Below are 22,093 nucleotides of genomic sequence, written 5' to 3'. Positions count from 1 at the left end.
AAATTTAAAATTTCAAATAGAAATGTTGATCATAAAATGATTCATCTAAACATTACTCTCTATCTATCTATCTATGAGGTGGGTGCATTATTTTTCTTTAAGTATCTAATCAACCTATTGTGGTGACACTTTTTGTTTGTGGTGGTAGTCAGGCAAAGATACCAGATATTGAAAAGTGCTTAGACGTTGTTGCTACATTGCAAGCTAAGAAGGGTACTGGTGAGGTTCGTTTGGAGCCTTATTTTTTATAACAAATTATAGTAGTAAATATTATTTTGCCAAAAGATACTTAAAAGTTATTATCTTACAAAAGTGTCTAGATATTATTGATGACAATGGTCAGATTAACTGATATCAGACTGTGACACCCTTACTACCCCAACACATATATAAATATTAATCATGTAAATAAACTAAAGAATAAAATTTTTCAACGTTGGTAAAAGGGTTCACATAAAACTTCATAACTCTTCTTTCTAAAATAACTAGAAATAAAACTTGGAAGGTAAAATTTAAGAGTTACAAATTGTTTTCAAAAGACAATGTATAACTCCAAATACATATTAAAATCTATATCCTAGAATTCTCTGCCCCGATGTCACAATATCAGAGCACACCCACAATTCAACTGTTGGCATCCTAGATGCCACTCAAAGCCGGATCTTGCTCACCTAAGACATCCACAATTTACACGGTGAGAAAAGAAAATATCTATATGCAAAGTACATACAACCACATCATAATGAAATCTCATCATAATTCATATATATACAAGCATGTATCATAATTTATCAATCCACACAATTTTACGATTAACAATATCATTTCCACATCCATAATTCAAGCCAATCTTACAATTCACACTATGCCAAGACCTCGCCACATATGACACAAGTGATACGGGTTAATTGCCTCACTTAACCCACACCATACCAGGGTTCGTATCATCCCTAATCATCCAGGAGTACGCTCGTCCTTGAAGCATCACTTACACAGGGTTCGTATCATCCCTGATCATCCAGGAGTACGCTCGTCCCTAAAGCATGAGTGTGAGGATCCACAATCACATTACAATCCATACAATCTCTTGCAATTAACCCTATGCCAGGGCTTCCATAATCGACATAAGTGGTGTGTGTTAACTGTCTTACTCATCCCACACCATGCTAGGGTCACGCCCTCCCTATAGCACCACTTACCCAGGGGCCGTGCCATCCCTAGTCATTAGTGTGAGGAAACACATCGCAATCACATTCTTAATCATGTCCATACAACATCTCATCTCATATCACGATTCCATATCACATACATAATTCCATATCACATACTCAACAGATAAGTCTAACAAAATAAAGGTTTACACATCCCTCAAGCAATTCACATCTAGATCATCAATTTTATCAAGTAATATAGCAATAACATTCATAAGTTAATATGATAATCAATGGAATTATCAATTTAATATAATCTTAACATAAATAGTAAAACCCCCAATTGTTCCAAAACCTAGCTCACAGGCACTTTTCTACAATTTTGTTCTCTCTCACAGATCATCATTCTTACAAATTATTGGCATATTTATAATCCTCAACACATACAGAATCGATCATCAATTCCTCAAACAGAAATCATCCAATTTTTCATAACCTAACTTACAAGCACTTTTCTATAATTTCGTTCTCTCTCCCAGAGCATCATTTTTACCAATTAATCATATATTCATACTCCTAAATTCATACAGAATCAAATAAGATTAATAATTCTCCAAACAGAAATAATTATAAAATTACTCATAATCTTAAGGGTTCTTCCTCTACCCAGCTCCCTCATGTAACTCTACATATAAATAATTTCATTTCCCCCCGTACCTCGATAAACAGCAGTTGAACTAAAACAGGAATCTCTTGGTCTCCTCCTCTAAATGCCCCTTGGTCTTCAGAGAGGAGAAGAGGGAAAGAAGAGAGAACAGAAGATAATAAGAAGAGAGAATGAGAGATGTGTGAAAATGAAATGCGAGGCCTCCTATTTATAGGAATCTGCCTCACTAACCCGGAACGGCCTGTTCCAAAAGTGGAACGGCCGTTCTGGACCCTTCAGAACTACGCAAAAATCTCAACTAGAATGGCCCGTTCCAAAACTGGAACGGCCCGTTCTCAATCCCAGCAGAACGGCCCGTGCCACTTCCAGAACGGCCCGTTCTCCAAACCAGACCGGCCCGTTCTCCAACCGGAACAGCCCGTTCTAAACTACGTTTTTTTAGGCAAATTCTTTATTCTGGAACGGCCCATTTCACTTTTGAAACGGCCCGTTCCGGGCAACGAATTGGGCCCACGGCCCAGTGAAAATTGGGCTGTTACACAGACAGCTGAAATATGAATTTCTATGCATCTTATTCTGTTAATACATATAATGTTGTGCTGTCAATGTATGTCATATTTTTTTGTGATGTTGATACATCCTCAAGACTCCGTGGTTCCTCAATAATATTTGAATAGATCACTAATTATATGGCTCATGACCTTGGTTTAGATGTATCCTTTTTTCCTTGTTGGCAGCTAGCGTATAGTTTCCTCACCTGAACTGAAGAGAGTCAAGTATAGATTAATTCATCAAAAGTGGAGATTGCTGTTCATTTTGGATGCTTACTGTGATTTCCTTTCAACATCTTCCCAAACTAAGATAGTTTTGGAAATGCATGTACACTTGTGTTCCTTCCAATGAGTAGCACTATGTCATATATATAGTAGTCAAAGACTCTTAATTCTAAGTAGTAATTAGACATGGATTAAAAAAGAAATTAAAATAGAAGGGAGAAACAAAAGAGAGAATGAAGAATCTCATTCACATCCAAACAACTGCTTTATGAGATATACATTGGTGGCAGTCAGATCATAAAAGCTTACCAGCACTTTCTCTGAACTAATTTAAAAGTAAGAAAGTTACCCATATTTGATCCCTTCTCCATTAAAACTCAAAGTTATCATTTTTTCCTTTGAACACCACCACTTAGTACTTGGACAACATATTTGTATGATGGCTTTCCAGGGTCTCATGGGACAAAAATAGATTTGTATAGTTACTGAACTTTTGGGGGCTTCAGAATCAAAGCCATATCAATGGAAAACAAACATAAGTTTTGACTGCGTTATTTATTTATTTATTTTGATTCTCTAGGATATCTTCTAACTGAAAAGTTTATTCAAATATTTAGTTAATATATCTGTATGCTTAAAATTTGAGATAAAAATCATTGGTTAAAATTTGAATTAAAGATCATTGGTTAAACTGGAAAAAAAAAATCGAATCTGATTAAAGAATTTGCTATTTATCAAACATGTTGAATTTTGTTGGTGTTTTGTTCTAAAATTAAAGTAGAGTAATGTCTCATCCATTAATAAATAAATTTTAATCATTGGATTACAGCTAGTTATATATATATATATATATATATATATATATATATATATATATATATATATATATCCCATTTATGTATCATACTACTGTTGGTGAGGATCCTGGGGTGTTATTTTCGTGGGTGCCCTTTTGTTGGGATTGTAGAGGGCATGGAATTAAAAGTTTGAATAAGTTTGTATACATGATTTAATTTCCTCTTTCACTGAAACCACATGAACTGAAATCAGTGGGGCATTCACTACTCCATTCACTATCACCGTCTAAATTAAAGTTGTTGTTCGAGGAGGATCGTATATCCCATTCAAGTGTTGCTAAAAAAGAATAAATCAATGCATAAATAAGTTAATGGTTTTTATTTGCTGGAATATTCATTTTATAATCCAATGCTGATGATGCCATTACATTCGGGCTTGATTCTGTTATATATATATGGTTGTTAGTGTGTGTTAAACTTATTCAAACTTTTGTGTAAGTAAATTACTCGGTTCACAGCTTCTCCAAAGGCTGAAAGTTGAATTATTAGGATTACAATGAGTTAAAATGAACCTTGTATAAAGAAGAGAATTTAAGAAAAATTTGGAGGGTGGATCTTTCCATACTTAACTATATTAGTTCTCAAAAATTAATGAGTAAATTATTAAAAATTTTGATATGTTTAACCTTTTTACTAGGCCACTTTTATTTTTTTTATGTAGTACTCAAAGATAATGTTCGAATTATCTAAGTTTATAATGCAGTACCATGAAGGGCCTTGTGATAGTTTGGATGTTTATAGATGCTTTTAATTATCTATTAGAGGTATGTTTCCCTCCTTAACTTCCAAATTATAGTCCTGCTTCTAATTTATTTACTCTTGTATTTTATTTTCTTTTAATTCTTATTATTAGATATAAATATTCAATAATATTTTAAAATATATTTTATTTTCTGTTAGAGGTATGCTTTTAATTTTGTTGTTTTTCATTATTATAACCTTTTGAGATTGAGAATTTATTGTTTGATTCTTGTCTCCTAGTCATTTTGGAGTCAATTTCAACATAGAAATGTCAACACATCGAGCATGGATGTATAATAGGCTTCTTCCTGGTCGAAGGGGATATACAATTGAGTTTTTAAATGGTCTCGCGGAGTTTATGACTTTTGCTTGTCAACAACCAAATTATTCAAGTAAAGGTAAAATAAGGTGTCCGTGTAAGCAATGTAAAAATGAGTCATTTTTAACCCCAGATGAAGTAAATGTTCACATTCTTAAAAAAGGATTTACACCTAGATATTGGTGTTGGACATCCCATGGAGAGAGAATCTCCCATACGAATATTGATGTTGATATGCATTCAGTTCCTTGTAGTAGTCAACAATGGGATTATGATGTCAGTAGACATCAAAATATGGTGTTTGATGCTGCTAGTCTTAATCATGACCAACAAAATGAAGAACTTCCAAATATGGAAGCAGCCAAATTTTATGAAATGTTGAATTCAGCCCAACAACCACTCTGGCCAGGATGTAAAAATACATCAAAGTTGTCTGTCGCTCTTACAATGTTGAGTTTAAAATCTAAACACAACATGTCACAGACTTGTTTCAATGATGTGATGATGTTTATGAAAGAGTCAAGCCACCCTGAAAGTTTCATTCCTAATTTTAGGGAGACAAAGAAACTTGTAGTAGGGCTCGGTTTATCAAGAATAAAAATAGATTGTTGCATTGATGGGTGCATGTTGTATTACAAAGGTGATAGCACTTTGAAGGAATACAAATTTTGTCAAAAGCCTCGATATAAAGAAAATCTCAATGCATGCAAGAAGACCTCTAAATTTGTTCCTTACAAGAGAATTCATTACTTACCACTCATCCCAAGACTACAAAGATTGTATGCTTCTGTAAGATCTGCAGAGCACATGAGGTGGCACTATGAAAATCGTAGGGAAGAAGGTGTTTTGTGCCATCCTTCAGATGGGGAAGCTTGGAAATACTTTGACAAACTATATCCTGAATTTGCATTAGAACCGCGAAATGTTAGACTTGGCTTGTGTGCAGATGGATTCACTCCTTTTAACCAAGGAAAATCATATTCCTGTTGGCCAATAATTATCACACCATATAACCTTGTGATAGTTTTTTAAATAATTTATATACCAAAATATTAATAAAAGTTTTTTTTGTCAATTACAGAAGGAGGCAAAGTTAGGAATAGATCCATGATTGAGTGAATTTTATTTTCGTACACATTAGAAAAATGATCATAGTTGGGTGGGTCCTCATGCAGAATTTGCTTATGTAAGTTTTCAATCACTAATTTTTATCTCATCTACAAATTAAATTCTTTGTTGTATATTCTAAGAGATAACTTCATTGTCAAATAGTGATTTATTAATTATCCTTCCAGTACTATCATTTTTATCTATTTGTTATTGATGGTTAAAAAACTGTTTGTATGTAGGACAAGTTTCAGCAAAGAAAAATTGAGATATCATCTTAAAATTCAAGAGAGGATGGAGCAGACAGTCAATAATCTATGGATCATATGCCATCTGACTTAGACATTTGGGTAGATGTGGTTGGAAAAAAAAAAGGAGGATTCCTGGCCTTGGGTCCGTAGGAAGAACATTAATTACATCATCAAGATTTTATAGTAATTTTGAGGATGATGGTGCTTTAAGAAGTCCAATTCAAGCACTAAATGAATCACTACAGAGACAAGAACAAGAAAAATTAGAAATGAGGCAAGAATTGTATAAACAACAAGAAGATAAACTAGAAATGAGAAGGGAATTGACCGAGACTAGGAAACAATTAGCAGCTCTAATGCAACACTTAGGATTTGTTGGTTCTTGTTCACATTCACCATTGTCAACTCAACAAACCAATGAAAGTGATGACGAAGATGATGAAGACAATGGTGATGAATATAGTGATCATATTAAAGGTGATATTTGATACCTTTTCATTCTTTGAAAGAGGATTTTGCTTTAATATCTTCATTTTTTTTAATGAAAGAGGATTTACTTTTATGTAGGGAATTGTTGATTATAGGTACAAGTTATGGTGGATTGTAGATAGAACTTGATTGTGATAGGCCAAACGAAATTAGTCATGAGACTCATGACTCATAACTCATAATGTTGTCTCATCCTTCTGTTTACAACTGTCATAAATAGGTTTTCCAAAGGTAAAAGTGTGCCAAAAGTAAAATCGGAAACAGGTGATTGAAATAATTTGGTATAGACCAGAAAAAGTTATTTCTACATTTGATAGTCAATACCATGTAATTATACTTTATGCCCATCCATTTCTATATATATATCTTTGAATTGCTGACATCTCATTAAAAGAGTGTAGTCTTGAAATAAAAGAAAAGTAATGAGAAGGTAAACTCTTTTATTTAATTACAATGAGAATATATAGAAAGTTAAAGCTTAAACTTCTAGTGCTTATTTAAAATTTGATGTGACGAGTTTATTAACATTCATTATTCCATTAACTTTTTTAGGCTCTTGTTCTAAGCCCAACATAGGTACAGATTAATATCACTACCTCAATCTGTCTACGATCTCTATCTCACTGCATTGCATACTTTGCACACATATTTTAATTATCTATATTCCTAAAGTACACAATATTTATATTTACTGTTACTGTAGACCTCATTCTCAGAAGAATTCATATTTAGCTTGCTATGAACTTGGGAAATGACGGCTATATTTGGGTTCAATAGTTGCTATATATATATATATTGAAACACATGAATTAAGCAATAGGAATTGAATTGTGGGGCAGTGGTTGTGGTTGTGATCCTATACTCGCTCTTGATGTCTGGCTTGCTTTTTTAGGTGCCTGGTGGAAACTTTTAGACAAGTGGTGCTTCCATTCTCGTTCATTCTCTCCTCTACTTTGGTCTCATTTGTTTGTTCTAGATCTCCATTAAGGTCCACTTTTACATAGGCTAATCACTTCATTTGCCTCCACATTATATACTATATATTCATCCTTATGTTTAATTTCTTGGACTCCTGTTCTTATTCAAAAGTAACAATTACGACTTTAGTTCAACCTTTGTATTCTCTAATCCATTAAGACATGTATCTTTTTGTTGAGAGAGACGTACAACTCAAAGTTCAAACTTATAGGTACAGTTCACTTTAACACGCATCAATCTACAGTGCACTGTAAACGAATAAAATTATTATCCAGCTAAACTTCAATTAATTTGCATTTTTTCACCAAGTAATGTTTAATTTAGCTTTTAGAGTTAATATTTATAGTGTTTTAACATTATCAAATTAGCCACTTTAATAGGTTAAACCAATTATCAATATAATCTTTAAGTTTAATGTAGATTTAAATCAATTTACATTAAAAAAAATTAATTTAAATTGATAAATAAAATTCATCGCTAAAAACTAAAATTTTGTAAATAAATATCTATTTTTGCTGCATTAGCAATTCGAAAGCTGCACCTCGAAAATCTTCTCCTAACGTGTCCTCTACTTCAATTAATAGACTTCCACAGATAAGAAACAAACACTAACACACATTCACGCAATCAACTTCCACAGAAATTAGCGTCTCTTGTAGTGTTTCTATACTTCTATTGAGCATCATTAATGGCACAACCAACAAACCTGAGAGTTATAGGTTCAGAAGGGTTTGCACTGATAGACAAAATTTATGGACCATCATCAGCATCAGCACGAAGAAGGCCGAATAGGAATGGAGTATTTCCAACAAGACAAGGACGTTGGGTGGTTCAAGTGCCCAATGACGAGTTGGAAGAACTTGTCATCAATAGCAGAGAAGATGTTACTCGTTATGGTGGGATTATGATTGTGAATTACCCCAAGCCACAAACTCGTTTTGGTAGATTATTCAAACCTTCACTAGTACAAAAATAGGATTTTACGTCACCCCATTTACGTCAGAAACCCCAAAATACGACGTTATAAATACGTGGTGGCATTCTCGTAAATAAAAGGTAACTCATTTACGTCGGACCCCCCCTGTCCGACATAAATGAGTGCTTATATTCCCCCTCCCCTTTCAGTATCTTCCCCCGCGCGCCATTCTTTTCAAAACGTTCTTCTCTTATTCTCTACGCCTTTGTTTGCACATTGCAAGTTTCTAAGTGTCTAGGAGTCTTCACATTTCACGTTTGAGGTTAGTTCTTCTCTTATTCTCTACGCAATTTTTTTCTTCATTTTCAGTTGAATGTTCATCTGGAACGGCCCGTTCTCCAACCAGAACGGGCCGTTCTGCTTGATTGTTTTGTTTGTTAATTGTTGATCTGGAACGGGCCGTTCCGAAACCTGAATGAGCCGTTCCAGATAAAAAATTAACACTAAAGTATTGCATATGGAATGGCCCGTTCTGATTTTAGAACGGGCCGTTCCTTCCAGACGCATTAATCTGTTTTAATTGTGTATCTAGAACGGCCCGTTCTGGTTTCAGTACAGGCTGTTCCAGATGCATTAAAGAAGGACTTCTTAGGCATTAATCTTAGGTTTCTGTTTGTGTATTATTTGTTTTTTTATTAGTTTTTTTGTTGTTATATATTGTTATTGTCTTTTTTACGTTATTTGTCTATTCAGTTAATTCGTTGTTTTAATAATGAGAGTTTAATTTGTTCAGGATTATGGAGGATTCAGGGTCTGGCAGTGGAAGGAGGGAAGGTAGATTTGTCACCCGATTGTCTAGGTTGACAGCTGGACGCATTGCCAAGGAGAGGATACCGGTTGAGGTGGATCCTCATTCTGGCAAGGCGTCAGGCCCAAATGCTGCCAAGTTTAAGAGCTATTGGGAGTCCTAGCTCGATGGCATGTTTCTATTATCATTCCATCATGGGATGATGTTCAGGAGGCTGACAAGAACCTCATGTGGCAGGATATTCAGGTATATACTTTCACATACCTTCAATATTATATAAGTTAAATACATTATTTATTAATTGTTGTTATTTTTATAGCAAAATTTTGACATTCCCAACACTGAGGTCATGAGGAGGAAGATGTTATCTGCCCTTGCCACCAGGTGAAGAGACTTCAAGACTTTCTTGACACGGGAGTATGTATTTGGAGAGCGACAAAATGAGACTCCCTTTCTAAAGTACCAGATCACTGATGAGGAGTGGATGCAATTTCGTGCCAGTCGATTGGACCCTTCTTGGCAGGTTAGTTATTGATAACTCTTACATTGACACAAATACTTAATCATTATTTTAATTAATCTCATTTTCTTTTTTGTATTATTGCAGGCCAAAAGAATAGCTGTCCAAGAACGACAGAGCAAGAATGATGCACCTCATCTATTGTCAAGAGGGGGATATGAATTATAAAAAAAATGATGAAGGCTAGGGTAGAGGCATCAGGGGTTGAGTCTGCTGACCGTGTGGAGTCACCTCCCCGCCATGAGATGTGGATAGCAGCCCGGACAAAATCAAATGGGCAAATGACTTTTGAGTCTGCAAGGGTCGTTGCTGATAAAATAGTAAGAAAAAATATACAAACTAAGACTCTTCATTTCAACTCATTTAATTCATAAGTGTAGTTTAGGGTATACTTATTGTTAATATGTTGCAGGAGGGTTTAGTTGAGCAGACCACCCAAGGCTCATTTGTTTCCCATGGTCAGGAAGGCCAGAGCATGCAGGTCGTGTGCGTGGTGTTGGTGGTTCTTGGAGCCACCGAGATTTCTTTGGTGCACGATCATCGAGGAGCACTGTTGACTCTTGTAGTCAAGAGGCTATGCAGAGAATGGAGATGTAGTTTGAAGAGAAATTGAAGAACATTCGAGAAGAGTTTGAATAGAAGTTTGAACTTTTGGCTCGTTCTCAGCAATAGTCTGTAGTTGCTCATGATGGTGTTCGAGTCAGCACTAAAGGGAGTTGTGCTGCTCAAGATCCCTCAGGGGAACAGACTCACACTGATCTACCAAACCAGTGTGAGTTATATGTTGAGGATGACCCCTCACGGTTAGTGGCTATTGGCCGAGTATTTCAGGGTGGCTCAACCATCCATGGTGTCCCATGGTGTCCCTCTACACCCAGACTGGACATGGGTTGTGGTTGACCAAGTTCAAGATGTTGCTGCTCCAGTGCCTTTGCCCAATACAGAGGTTCAACTAGTGGGGCAGGCAACCGGCACATTCTTAGCTTGGCCAAAACGTTTGGTGATGCCACTTACAGCACGGGCAAAGGTAATTCTATTATTGCTCTTTTATATTCTTATAATTCTATTATTGTTTAACTAATTTTGATTATTTCTTTAGGATTTTATCAATCGTGGTAAGGAGGTCATGAGAGAACCTCATGTTGATCATGCTAATATCGTAGAAGTTGAGGATGATCCCATATCTACGCTTCTAACCATATTACCACGATTAAGGAAGAGACCAATTCAATTGCAGTGGGACATTAGAATTTTTGGAGTTGATATCTCTGATGTTCCACTATACATATCTCTTCCTGATGCATTAGAGATTGTTGAGGGAAACTCCATGTTAAATATATCTATCATACAGATGTGGGCCATGTAAGTCATATTTTCTTTTATGAGTCTAAATTTACAATAATTACATTTAACTTATAATAATTATTTTTGTTAGGTACATGGACAAATTGAGTGTGGAGCAAGCACAAGCATAAGTATATGGATTTATTGAGCCTCAATCCATCCAAAAATCAGGAAACACTCAGGTCCACATCCAACAATATATGCAAACATGGATGAGTGAATCAGGAAGAGATATATACATGGCTCCATACATTGACGAATTAGTTTTTTAATTAGTTTTTTAATCATGGTAATTTTATAACTAATTTGTTTGTCATACAATGTAGGTCCCATTGGCAGTTAATGGTAATCATTCCTAAGGAATACACCGTGGTGTGGTTTTGTTCACTACATCGAAAACCAAGCCACGAAATTAAATGCTAATTACAAGGGTAACTAAAATTTTTCATTATGTTTTAAAACTGTAATTATATATATTGGCTAACATCTGATTTTATTTCAATTAATTAGAATCGTGTCTGGAGTTAATATTTTAAGTGGAAGAAGCAGATCATCAAAGACATTGCACTTCATATACCCTAAGGTTAGCAAATTAATTAATACAGGCAATAACATTTAAATTTATTGACTTTGGAAATAATAGTTATTTGTTTCTCATTTTAGTGTAATAAGCAACAAGACTTGTTTGAATGTGGCTATTACATCATGTATTGGATGAGACCCATAGTTTCTGCGGGTATTACTGATTCTTGGGCCCAGGTAATTCATATCAAAATTTATTTAAGTATATTTACCTTTACGATAATTAACATTGCATATTAATGACACTTAAATTAATGTTTCAGGTCTTTCAAGATCCATCTCCATTGCCCGAAGATGAGATCATCAAGATAAGAGAACAATGGGCAACTTTTTTCTTTAAAGTATACAATAGTTAGATTTCTAAGTTTAGTTAGTTAGATATTATGTTTCTAGTTTGATAGCATTGACAAACATATGTTTTATAGCTATTTTAGGATAATAGAATTTACATTGTCATAATTTATGCTTTTTAAGATTTATATATTATTTTCTTTTTGTCATTCAATTTTGAAATATAATTTGAATTTGTATTCTGGACTGCCTGGTTTATATATGCAGGTTTTAGTTTGGGTATATAAAAAAAAATAATAAAAAATGTCAGATTTTAAGTCAGACTACACCATGTCCGACGTAAATTTACGTCAGACCTAGCACTGGCTGACGTAAATTTAAGTCGGACATGGTGTAGTCCGACGTAAAATCTCGCGTCATTTTAGGCCCTTTTTTACGTCGGGCATAAGGAATGTCCGACGTAAATTTACGTCGTCTCTTACCTCTGAAGTAAATTTACGTCTCCCGCATTAACGTCAGAGCGTTTTTCGAAGTAAAATCCTTAAAATAGCCGACGTAAAAGAACCATTTTGTACTAGTGCTTGATCATTTTCGTTTAGATATAATATATATATAGGTAACTTCTATAATGGTTGTGTTTTAGGCCACCTCATATATATAGTGTATATAATTAGCATATATATAGGAAGCAGCTCGAAATTTCAGACGGAGGATCAAGCGGTCACAACTCGCAATTCCTGTGGAAAATATTTTATTTATATTGCAAAAATTTCTTGCAGAATAAATTTGCATGAAAATTTGCAGGAAAGTTTCCTGCAAATTTTCAGTTTCGTAACAATTTCTTGCGATTTTGAAAGCTGGCAGGTAACTTTTCTACGAATTTTCTTACAATTTTAAAATTTGCAGGAAATTTTGCTACAAATTTTAGGTATGTAGAAAAGTACCAACACATTTTCTTGCAATTTTTTTCAAAGGAAAGGTTACCTGCGGATTTTTTTGCAGCAAAATCCGCAGGAAATATTTAAAATATAATTTTTCTTGCCAAAATTTCCTGCAAAAATTTATTATTTTCATGCAAAAATTATTCACAAGAAATTTCTTACGAATTTATAAATCCGTGGAAAATGAGTTATCCATGAAGGTTTTACTTGCAAATTTTAATTTGCAGAAAATTTTGCAAGTAACTTGTTTCCTACGAATTTTTGAGAAAAATTTGCAAGAAAATTCTAGTAGTGCTTAATTAACAAAATTCATAATTAATTAATAAGTGTCTCTTGTGATTTTATAGTTTTCAACCATTTTTTAACTTAATAGATCGAAATAGTTTACTACAAAAAAATTGTTACATAGTGACAAACAATCTATATTAAGATAATATGTGTCACTAAAAAATACTTGTATCCACACAATAAATACAACATATGTTGGTATATTGTTAAAAAGTGTAAGTGTGACTATAGTGATATACAAAATATGTTGTTAAATTTCATGCAAAATCAACATTAAAATTGTGTATAACTATATACCATATATATATATATACATATATACATACATACATATATTATACCTATAGTAACATTTTTTATATGTTACTGCATGTAACATTTCTTGTATGAAAATATTAAACAACAAGGATGGATCCAAAAACCTATAGAACGGGAGGGTGGGGGCAATTTCTTTTCTTGCTCCATAAATATATAAATATTTATCTATTAATAAATAAACACATAATGCTTTTAAAATATTTACTATTTTTACACATAAAATTAAAAGTGATTTTTTTAATGATTAAAAGAAACATGTTTTAATTTATTAAAAAAGTGTTAAAATTTCTACATATTATAATTTATACTACTTTTTTTCAAACTTTATAAATACTCTTTAATTTCACCTTATATATAAGAAGTGTTCGTAGTTGAAAATTTTCCACTATCATAATTAAATATTTTAAAGTCTTTATGATTTTTTGTTTTGTTTGTTAATTTGATTATAGATTACTTATGTTCAAAATATGTAAGTTGTGCAAACAAATGATGTTTACTTGTTAACTTAACCATAATTTGTTGTTTGTTTTACCCAAATAGGAGTTAGTTAGTTTTAGTATTTAATAACTTGATATATAAATATTTTTCATGTATGCAAAGCTGATTTCATAACTCAAGTATATCATATTAGTTTTTGCCCCCTTTTATATGTGCCGAATTGCAAATTTTCTTATTTAAATCTGTTACTTTTGTGCTTAGTCATACACTTCTATTTTCATATTTTGTTTTCAACAAAAAGTATGAGAGACGAGGAGGGGCAAGGAGGGGTAAGGCCCCTAGTTGTCTCCCTTGAATCTATCCATATTAACACTATACAAGAAAATGGTGAAATAGCTGCGAAAAAATAAGCGTCGGCTAATAGCTGATGCAAATACTGTCGAAAAAGTCGACGCTATTTTAAGATGTAGCGTCAGGTTTTTTGACACTAAATTTAAATTAAGTTTAGTGTCAGAAAAGTCGACGCTGTATTTAAAGAAGAGTTAATCATCCATACACTGTTAGTGTAAAGTTTTTACATTGGCAACCAATCATATCTTTTAAATTATTTTATTTATTTTATTTGATTAAATAAGCAAATAACATGGCTCTATTAAAAGATATGATTGGTTGTCAGGGTAAAAAAACTTTACACTGGTAGTGTATGGGTGATTAACTCTTTAAAGAATAGCGTCGGTTTTTACAACGCTAAACTTAAAATATTTATTTTAAGTTTAGCGTCGGCTTTTCCGACGCTATATTTAAAAAATAGCTTCAGGTTTTTTGACACTAAACTTAATTTAAATTTAGTGTCGAAAAAGCCAACGCTACATTTGAAAATAGCGTCGGCTTTTTCAACAGTATACGTGCTTTGAGAGAGATAAAGATAATTTTTTCAATGTTATATATGCATAATGTGTTCTGGTGCACTTGGTTATCAAGTTCACTTAAGACCTCAAGGTTCACAGATCGAGTCCCGAGAATGTTAAAAATACGAATGAATGTTAAAAATAGGAACGAATAAATGATAAGATGGAAAAAGAAGACAAAGAAAAATATAAAATAAATTTTGTGTCGACACAGTGTCGGCTTAACCGACAATACAAAATTAAAATAAATAAATTTTTTATTGACTGCTTAGCCGACACAAAAAAAAATGTGTCGACTTATTTAGCGTCAGCCAAAAATCGACGAATAACTGATAATATTATGTCAATTTTTATGATTTAGAGTCGGCTCTTGGCCGACTCTAAATTGCAACATTCTTGTAGTGTAAAAAGTGTTGATATTCAGAAATCTTGCACTTCATTGTCCATCTTGAGTTTGTCTTCGTTAGAAAGAGTGTTAGAGAGTGTTGTTAACATTCACTCCATACAAATGAACATAAGTGGAAAATGTTTTATAGACACTCACTACAAGACAAAAAACCTTTCCAAGACCCTTAAAATTTATTTTTGTATTTTTTAGTAATCAAAATTCAATTTATTTTTCTTTTGTCTTGTGAATAAGTTCCTCACGAGTGTCTCATAATTATTGGCTGTCTAAAAAATGAGACCTATGTTAAAATTGTTTTCTTTCACACCGGTATATATTCATTTGTACACAAAGGTTGAGTGAAGATAAAGTCGATTTACCTTTCGTTGAGTTCTTTATTTGCTATCTTATCTACCATGGATAGTTGTAGTGCTAATAGTATTGACGGAGGAAAATCTATTAAGCTCTTCAGATGACACCGAATTCAACATATTTTGCTTCCGGATGAATGCAGGTTGACTTGGAGGAGGAAGAAACGCAACTTCACTATTAAGCATAGAAATTACTAAAGCCATAGTGGGCCGTTCTGCAGCATGTTCTTGTACACAAAGAAGTCCTATGTGTATGCACCTCAAAATATCTTTATGATGACTTGGATCATATATTCCTTGATCTATTATAGATAATATATTGCCTTCCTTCAATTGTATCCAGGCCTAAAATGAAAAAAAAAAAAAAAAAAAAAGGTCATTGTGTATCAGCAAAAGCAAAAGTTCATGTAAGTGAGTGAGAAATGAATTGTAGAAAGACTTACAAATCCTAACAGACTAAGAGCACCCTCATCATCATAAAAGCTTGAGTTTCTTCTCCCACTAACAATCTCTAGTATCAAAACACCAAAACTAAAGACATCTGATTTTTCTGAAAACATTCCTTGCATTGCATATTCAGGAGACATATAGCCACTGCATTCAATTGTAAAAAATTATTCTCCATATATTTTATTCTTATATTAATTGGACATAGAAAATATACTTACTAGGTTCCTACAACTCTTTTAGTATTGGCTTCATCTTCACTCCCTCCAAAGATTCTAGCCATACCAAAGTCCGAAATTTTTGGATTCATTTCTTCATCTAACAGGATATTACTTGCCTTCAAATCTCTGTGTATGATTCTTAGTCTGGAATCTCTGTGAAGATAGAGCAATCCTCGAGCTATTCCTTCTATTATGCTACAACGCTTACTCCAATCTAGGAGTTTACTTTTTGACGGATCTAAAGAGTAAGGGTACATTATTGTATTTTGAACATAATATTATAAGAGAAAGTTACGAAGTTGAGTTATCTAAATCCCCTGATTAACATGCCTTCGAGAAAACACCCACTCTATTAAATGATTATTTATTTCTTAAATATTGATTTATCGTAGATAAAGAAAACCATAACAGGTTTTGATTTGGATATGAGAAAAATAGTAGAGGAGGCATCATAGAACTTACCAAAGACAAAAACATCCAAACTTTTGTTTGGCAAGTATTCATATATTAACATCTTTTCATCACCTTCAACACAGCAGCCAAAAAGTCTTACAAGATTTCGGTGTTGAAGCTTGGAAATCACCACTACTTCATTCATGAATTCTTCTAGACCTTGTCCAGATGCTCTAGAAAGTCTTTTAACAGCTATTTCCTGTCCATCTTGCAGTTTACCCTGAGAAAAAAGAAAGTAAAAAGAAAACAAATGTAGCATTAATGGTTTCAAATTCAATAACTTTGTTTGAAGGTACCTTGTACACTGGACCAAAACCACCCTGCCCAAGTTTGTTGGACAGGTGGAAGTTGTTTGTGACTGTAGCAACCCTTTCAAAATCAAATAGTAACAGCTCCTGTAGTTTAACTTGTGACAGTTCTTCAATTACGCTGTGGCTTGGTTGTTCTGGTGTCTCACCACCACTGTTAGATAGTAGGATAGCTTTGTTGTTCCTCTTCCTTGCTGATTTGATCGCTCGCCATATTTTAGCTGGAGTTAGAAAGATAATGTTAGCTTAGCTACTTTACCAATAAAACCAGAACTAATGATAGGACTAATTCTAAAACCACAGAAGATGGTGACATACCTGGGTGATTGGAAGTCCTCCACATGACATATGCACAAGTAACAAGGATGACAGTTCCTATTATCACTGTTATTGTAATGATCATTGTTCTATTTGTCCCTTTATCTGTTATGAAGAAAAAAAATTTAAATTTAAAATATAATAAATTCAGTCGAAAGAAACTGTTTTAAATGTTTGAACAGATGTAGCATACCAAGTTCAGAGTTGGCCACACGAATATATAGCTCAAGTCCTCCTTCTGAGAATTGTTGTATGTCAAGTAGATTCTCTGTCCAAGACATACAACCAATCTCATCATCGTGAGAGTAAGCAATACAAGAGCAATTATCCAAGCATTGGCTTTTGCATATGTCTGGCGGAACAGGTGACCCTTCTTCAAAATCTGGAACTTTAATCATCTGCAGTTTCAGAAACCCATCTTCCTTTGTATCTATACTTGTGTTCTGATCTTTGACCCTTTCACACTTCAAACGTGTTCTCCTAACACATCCACTAGTCCAGTTCTGTCTATTCCACTCCTCTTTGTTCCTTGGTTCAAACCCTTTCAAACAGCTACATATTGGTGACCTCTGTGAATTACAACTTGCAAAAGGTCCACACATACCATAAACATCACAATCGGATTTTCGACTGGTCCACGTAACTTCCATTCCTTTCTTCTCATCATCCCACCATGTTTGTTCAAATCGGCCTTGCGAATTCAATATATAGACTACAAATTCTGTATCTGTTGGCACTGTGTAATAGATATTTGCATTCCCCTCTCCATCATCACCACCTTTGAAACCATCAAGATATGTTGACATCGTTGGTATCCCTTTAAATACCCCACCACTCCATGGACCACTGCGCCAGAATGGTCGAGTTTCATTCCAAATGAACACTTCAATTATATTTATGCGTTGAACGAGACTAAGAGAGAAGCTTCCAACGGAGGGATTAGAAGGGCTTTTCCATGATGTAAGTTCTACTTTCTCACCTATTCTTATATTGAGTGAAAGTTTCATGCTTGGCAATAATGAATTTGAAGGTTGCTGAAAACTATCCCATAAGATGGTTCCCCTTGTGGTTTCTGTGAGAACGAGCTTACCAGAGTCTGAAAACTGGGAACTTGCGTTGGATGTTATGTTGGACACATTCGTTGACCAAATAACTTGTTTCTGTCCATTCAGCACCACAAGATTGCTATCTTCAGAAATTGTAACAACTCCAGAAGAATCATTCAGTGGTTGGTCTCTGTTAGCAACCCATATGACTGTAGACTCAGACTTCCACCAAATTCCAACGTAGCGTTTTGTGGAGTTTTGAGGGGTGAAGAATCCCAACGTGAAGTTGCCATCTTTGGAACTTAGAGTATCAGGGTCCTTCATGGATTGCGATGATGTGATGCTGTCTATGGCAATACCAACGTCCAACACATAACGACAAAGTATGAACAGAACAAAGAACAAGTTTGCACGGTGTCTGAAACACATTACTGAAACACTTCCTTCTTAAAGTCAACGGGTCTATCTATCGCGTGCAAATCAGAATTTAGTTTGCTCTCACAAACAAATAGAAGGAGGCTTCTTAAAACTGATCACCCCGTTGGATAAATAATTATGGGATGGTTTAACTATTCCAAACATGCTTATTTATTCAATTAAGAATGTATTTTAAGATAGTTGGTATAATTTTCTTAATTGCATCAGTGATGAGCTTCTATGATATTTTTTAACTTCAATTTTATACTTTTAGTAAAATATATAGACAACTAACGCGGCGGAGTCACCATGGTCACGCCAAAATTTGTAACTTTAACGGTCTTATATATTTTATGTTAATTATCACATAGTATTTTAAAGTTAATAATAAAGAATTAATATGTATTTATGGTATGTATTTATGGGATATAATTTTTATTTATTAAATATTATTTTAATATAGATAAGATCGAATGTGAGAGTATTATGTGGATCTTTTGTCAGAGGACAATGTTGATTTAACATTCTTAGAGTATCTGCAATGAAGGTTACTTATAAGCAATCATTGTACTACATCACTGTCACATCAGCTCTAACCCACTTTATGGGTTGCTTAAATTTTAGCAAAGTTGTTTCACAAACAACTTTACTAAAATTTAAGCAACTCATAAAGTGGGTTAGAGCTGATGTGCCAGTGGAGTTACTTATAAGCAACCCCATTGTAGATGCTCTTATATAAAAGTATATGACAGTCAGATAAGGAAAATATATGAGAGATATAGTCTTTGGTCCCTTAAGCTTGAACCCAACTTCTGCCTCCACGAGTTTGACAACCCTAATAATATTATTCAATTCAGTTCTCTTGGAACGATTCAAATAACGTGTAAAAATAGGCTTTCAATGTCACCTTTCATGTTCATTTTCCCTTCATTTTCTTTGTTTCTTATATCCCCCATTCAGTCAACCCACCTAGCTCGTTAAATTTGTGAGGAGTCATTTTTGTTGTCAAATTGGACTTTACAGGTTCCTCACGAAATTACCAAATTATTATTAATTGTATTATCCTTTTTAAGGTTATACGTTTAAAGTATTTTTGAAGGTAGTAGGTATGTATATACTATTTTTTTATTATAGTCGCAAAGATATGATCTCTCAAGTTTGAATGATAATTTTGAATATGAGAAGTAAATTGTTTTAAGCTTTAAAGTCTGAGCAAGTGTTGCATTACCACAACAAAATATCGTGTTTGACAACGACCAAATTGAAAAAAATATATTTTTTTATTTGCTTATAGCTAGTAATATTATATGATTTTAATTTTTATACATTTTCTATAGTGCAAATATTTTTATTCTTTAATTAGAAATAATGTTGTATATGATTTTTTATTTTACAATGACAACACTGAATTTAAAACTTATAATCTTATGTATATTCTCAAAAATTGTCACCACTAGGTCATTAACAGTGGATTACCTATAACTTAATAGTGTGTTTGGATGGGGAATTTAAATGGAGTAATTCATTTATTTGAAGAATTTCAAATTCTTTGAAATGAAATACCTTGTTTGGATGGAGAATTTATAAGAAATTTGAAATTCAAGTATTTGTGAAATTCCTTAAAATAGTAGAATTTCAAATTCTCCCAAAAAAGTAAGAATTTGAAATTTCTCATATTTTTTTCTTCTTATTTCACTTATATATTTTATCTTATCTCTTCATGTTTTTAATTATTAAATATTCAAAAATATTTTTAAGATTATTAAATATTATATAATATTAATTTTTTTAAATTATCAAATATTTAAAAATTTGCTAATATTTATTTTTATAAAATTTAATTTAAAAATTCTCAACATATAAATATATTTTTAAAATCAATTTTACCATGGTGGAATCAAATTATCATATCCAACCTAATAATTTAAAATTTGATAAATTTGAATTGACTTATCCAAACAAAATATTTTAAGAATGATAGAAATTGAAATCAAAGTAATTCAAATACCAAGAATTTAAAATTTCTTAAATTTGTAAAATTATTAAAGTTAACTTTTCATTTCAACATTTTCTAAAATATAGGTAGCCTTGTCAATTTGAGTTTGTCTACTTTGTATATTTTTGAGATATTAGAATTATATAAATTGAATAAATATTAACTTGAATCGTTACATTTAATAATTAATTATAAAATATTTGTTCAAATAAAATAAAGGTTAACCATTCTCTAAATCATGGTATTTACTTTGAGACTTAACCGATTAAATCATCACACTTTGTGTTGAGATATCGGAGAAATTGGTATTTTATGTTAATTTGTTGAATTGGTTTGTGAAAAAAGAGCATGTAGAGAAGACTAATTGTATTTTCCTATAACACCTTCCAATGTTCACATGTTAATATGCAAATTGGGTAATTGATTATTTCAAATTATATATCACAGTTATTTTACGATGAAGTCATTAGCCGATTAATTCACTTAAAATTGACAATATGCTTTTAAGTATGACATTTACTTAAAGAACTATTATTTTGAAAAAGTCATCGATTAACTTCACAAATTATATATATATATATATATATATATGTGTGTGTGTGTGTGTGTGGAGAGGGTTATAATAATATTGGTGTAACTTTTACTAAGTATTACACTACTCAATAACTTTATATTAAATATGAATTTTGTAAATTCAACCGTTAGATAGAAGTTATTGAGCGGTTTAATACTTAATAAAAGTTACATCGATATTATTATAACCCTCCTCGCAGTGTTTTAGAAACTGAACCGGTCATTGAACCGGTGAGAGTACTGGGTCAATGGATCACTGGTTAAACCGGTGGGTTACATAATAAACCGCATAACCCGGATTCTATTAAAAAAAATTAAAAAAATATTTGTTATACATATTTCATACCTATAAATTTCAAAAAAAAAAAAATCACATCATACCTTAAAAGAAACTCCAAAAAAATTACAAACACATTTTAACATAATTTTATAATGTCATTCATGAGTTTTAAGCAAATAAAACAAGTTCTAAATATGAGTTTCAAACAAGTAAAAAAAACACATAAGTTCCAAGCTAACTTATAAGTTCAAACATATAACAAGTCACATAACAAAGCTACAAATAGCATTTAAACATAATTGAAGTACAAGATTTAAACAAATCTATATAAACTATTTATGTCCAAGGAGTAAAAGTTGTGGCCACCACTCTAACTTCCTCAATATTTCTTTTATTTAAATTCATGTTTTCCATAGTATCATCTTGTGCTTGTGCATCATCATCATCATCCTTATCCAAATTTAATTGATCTATGACAATAATTTAGAAATAAGTTAGTAATTACAAATTCAAATTTAGTGATAACAAATACAAAATAATGAAATAACAATATAAAAAAATACCAATGTCACTTGAAATTGGTTGGAT

The 22,093-nt window shown here is 32.7% G+C and overlaps 2 protein-coding genes across 3 annotated transcripts; one reads left to right on the top strand and one right to left on the bottom strand.

The window, feature by feature from the left end:
- Nucleotides 1–398: 398 nt before the first annotated feature.
- Nucleotides 399–18,787, bottom strand: LOC109813795 (G-type lectin S-receptor-like serine/threonine-protein kinase At1g11300). Of its 2 annotated transcripts, XM_029274442.2 has the most exons (8): nt 17,387–18,787; nt 17,194–17,298; nt 16,864–17,096; nt 16,577–16,787; nt 16,115–16,352; nt 15,890–16,040; nt 15,456–15,791; nt 399–671 (listed from the first exon to the last, which is right to left on the bottom strand). In XM_029274442.2, exons 1-7 carry the CDS (start codon nt 18,666–18,668, stop codon nt 15,483–15,485), a joined length of 2,529 nt encoding a protein of 842 aa, XP_029130275.1. In that variant the 5' UTR covers nt 18,669–18,787; the 3' UTR covers nt 399–671; nt 15,456–15,482. The 2 variants fall into 2 exon arrangements, with proteins under 2 accessions (XP_029130275.1, XP_020233636.1); XM_020378047.3 differs by lacking the exon at nt 399–671 and having other exon boundaries at nt 15,110–15,791; nt 17,387–18,786.
- Nucleotides 4,437–8,335, top strand: LOC145956849 (uncharacterized). The gene is made up of 2 exons (XM_083072612.1): nt 4,437–5,697; nt 5,861–8,335. Exon 1 carries the CDS (start codon nt 4,461–4,463, stop codon nt 5,541–5,543), a length of 1,083 nt encoding a protein of 360 aa, XP_082928738.1. The 5' UTR covers nt 4,437–4,460; the 3' UTR covers nt 5,544–5,697; nt 5,861–8,335.
- Nucleotides 18,788–22,093: the final 3,306 nt, after the last annotated feature.

The sequence above is a fragment of the Cajanus cajan genome, chromosome 4, assembly GCF_000230855.2.
Source record: "Cajanus cajan strain Asha chromosome 4, NIPB_CcT2T_4, whole genome shotgun sequence".
Taxonomy (NCBI): Eukaryota; Viridiplantae; Streptophyta; class Magnoliopsida; order Fabales; family Fabaceae; genus Cajanus; species Cajanus cajan.
Note: the sequence above shows the minus strand (reverse complement) of the source record. Positions and strands in the feature narration are given on the sequence as shown.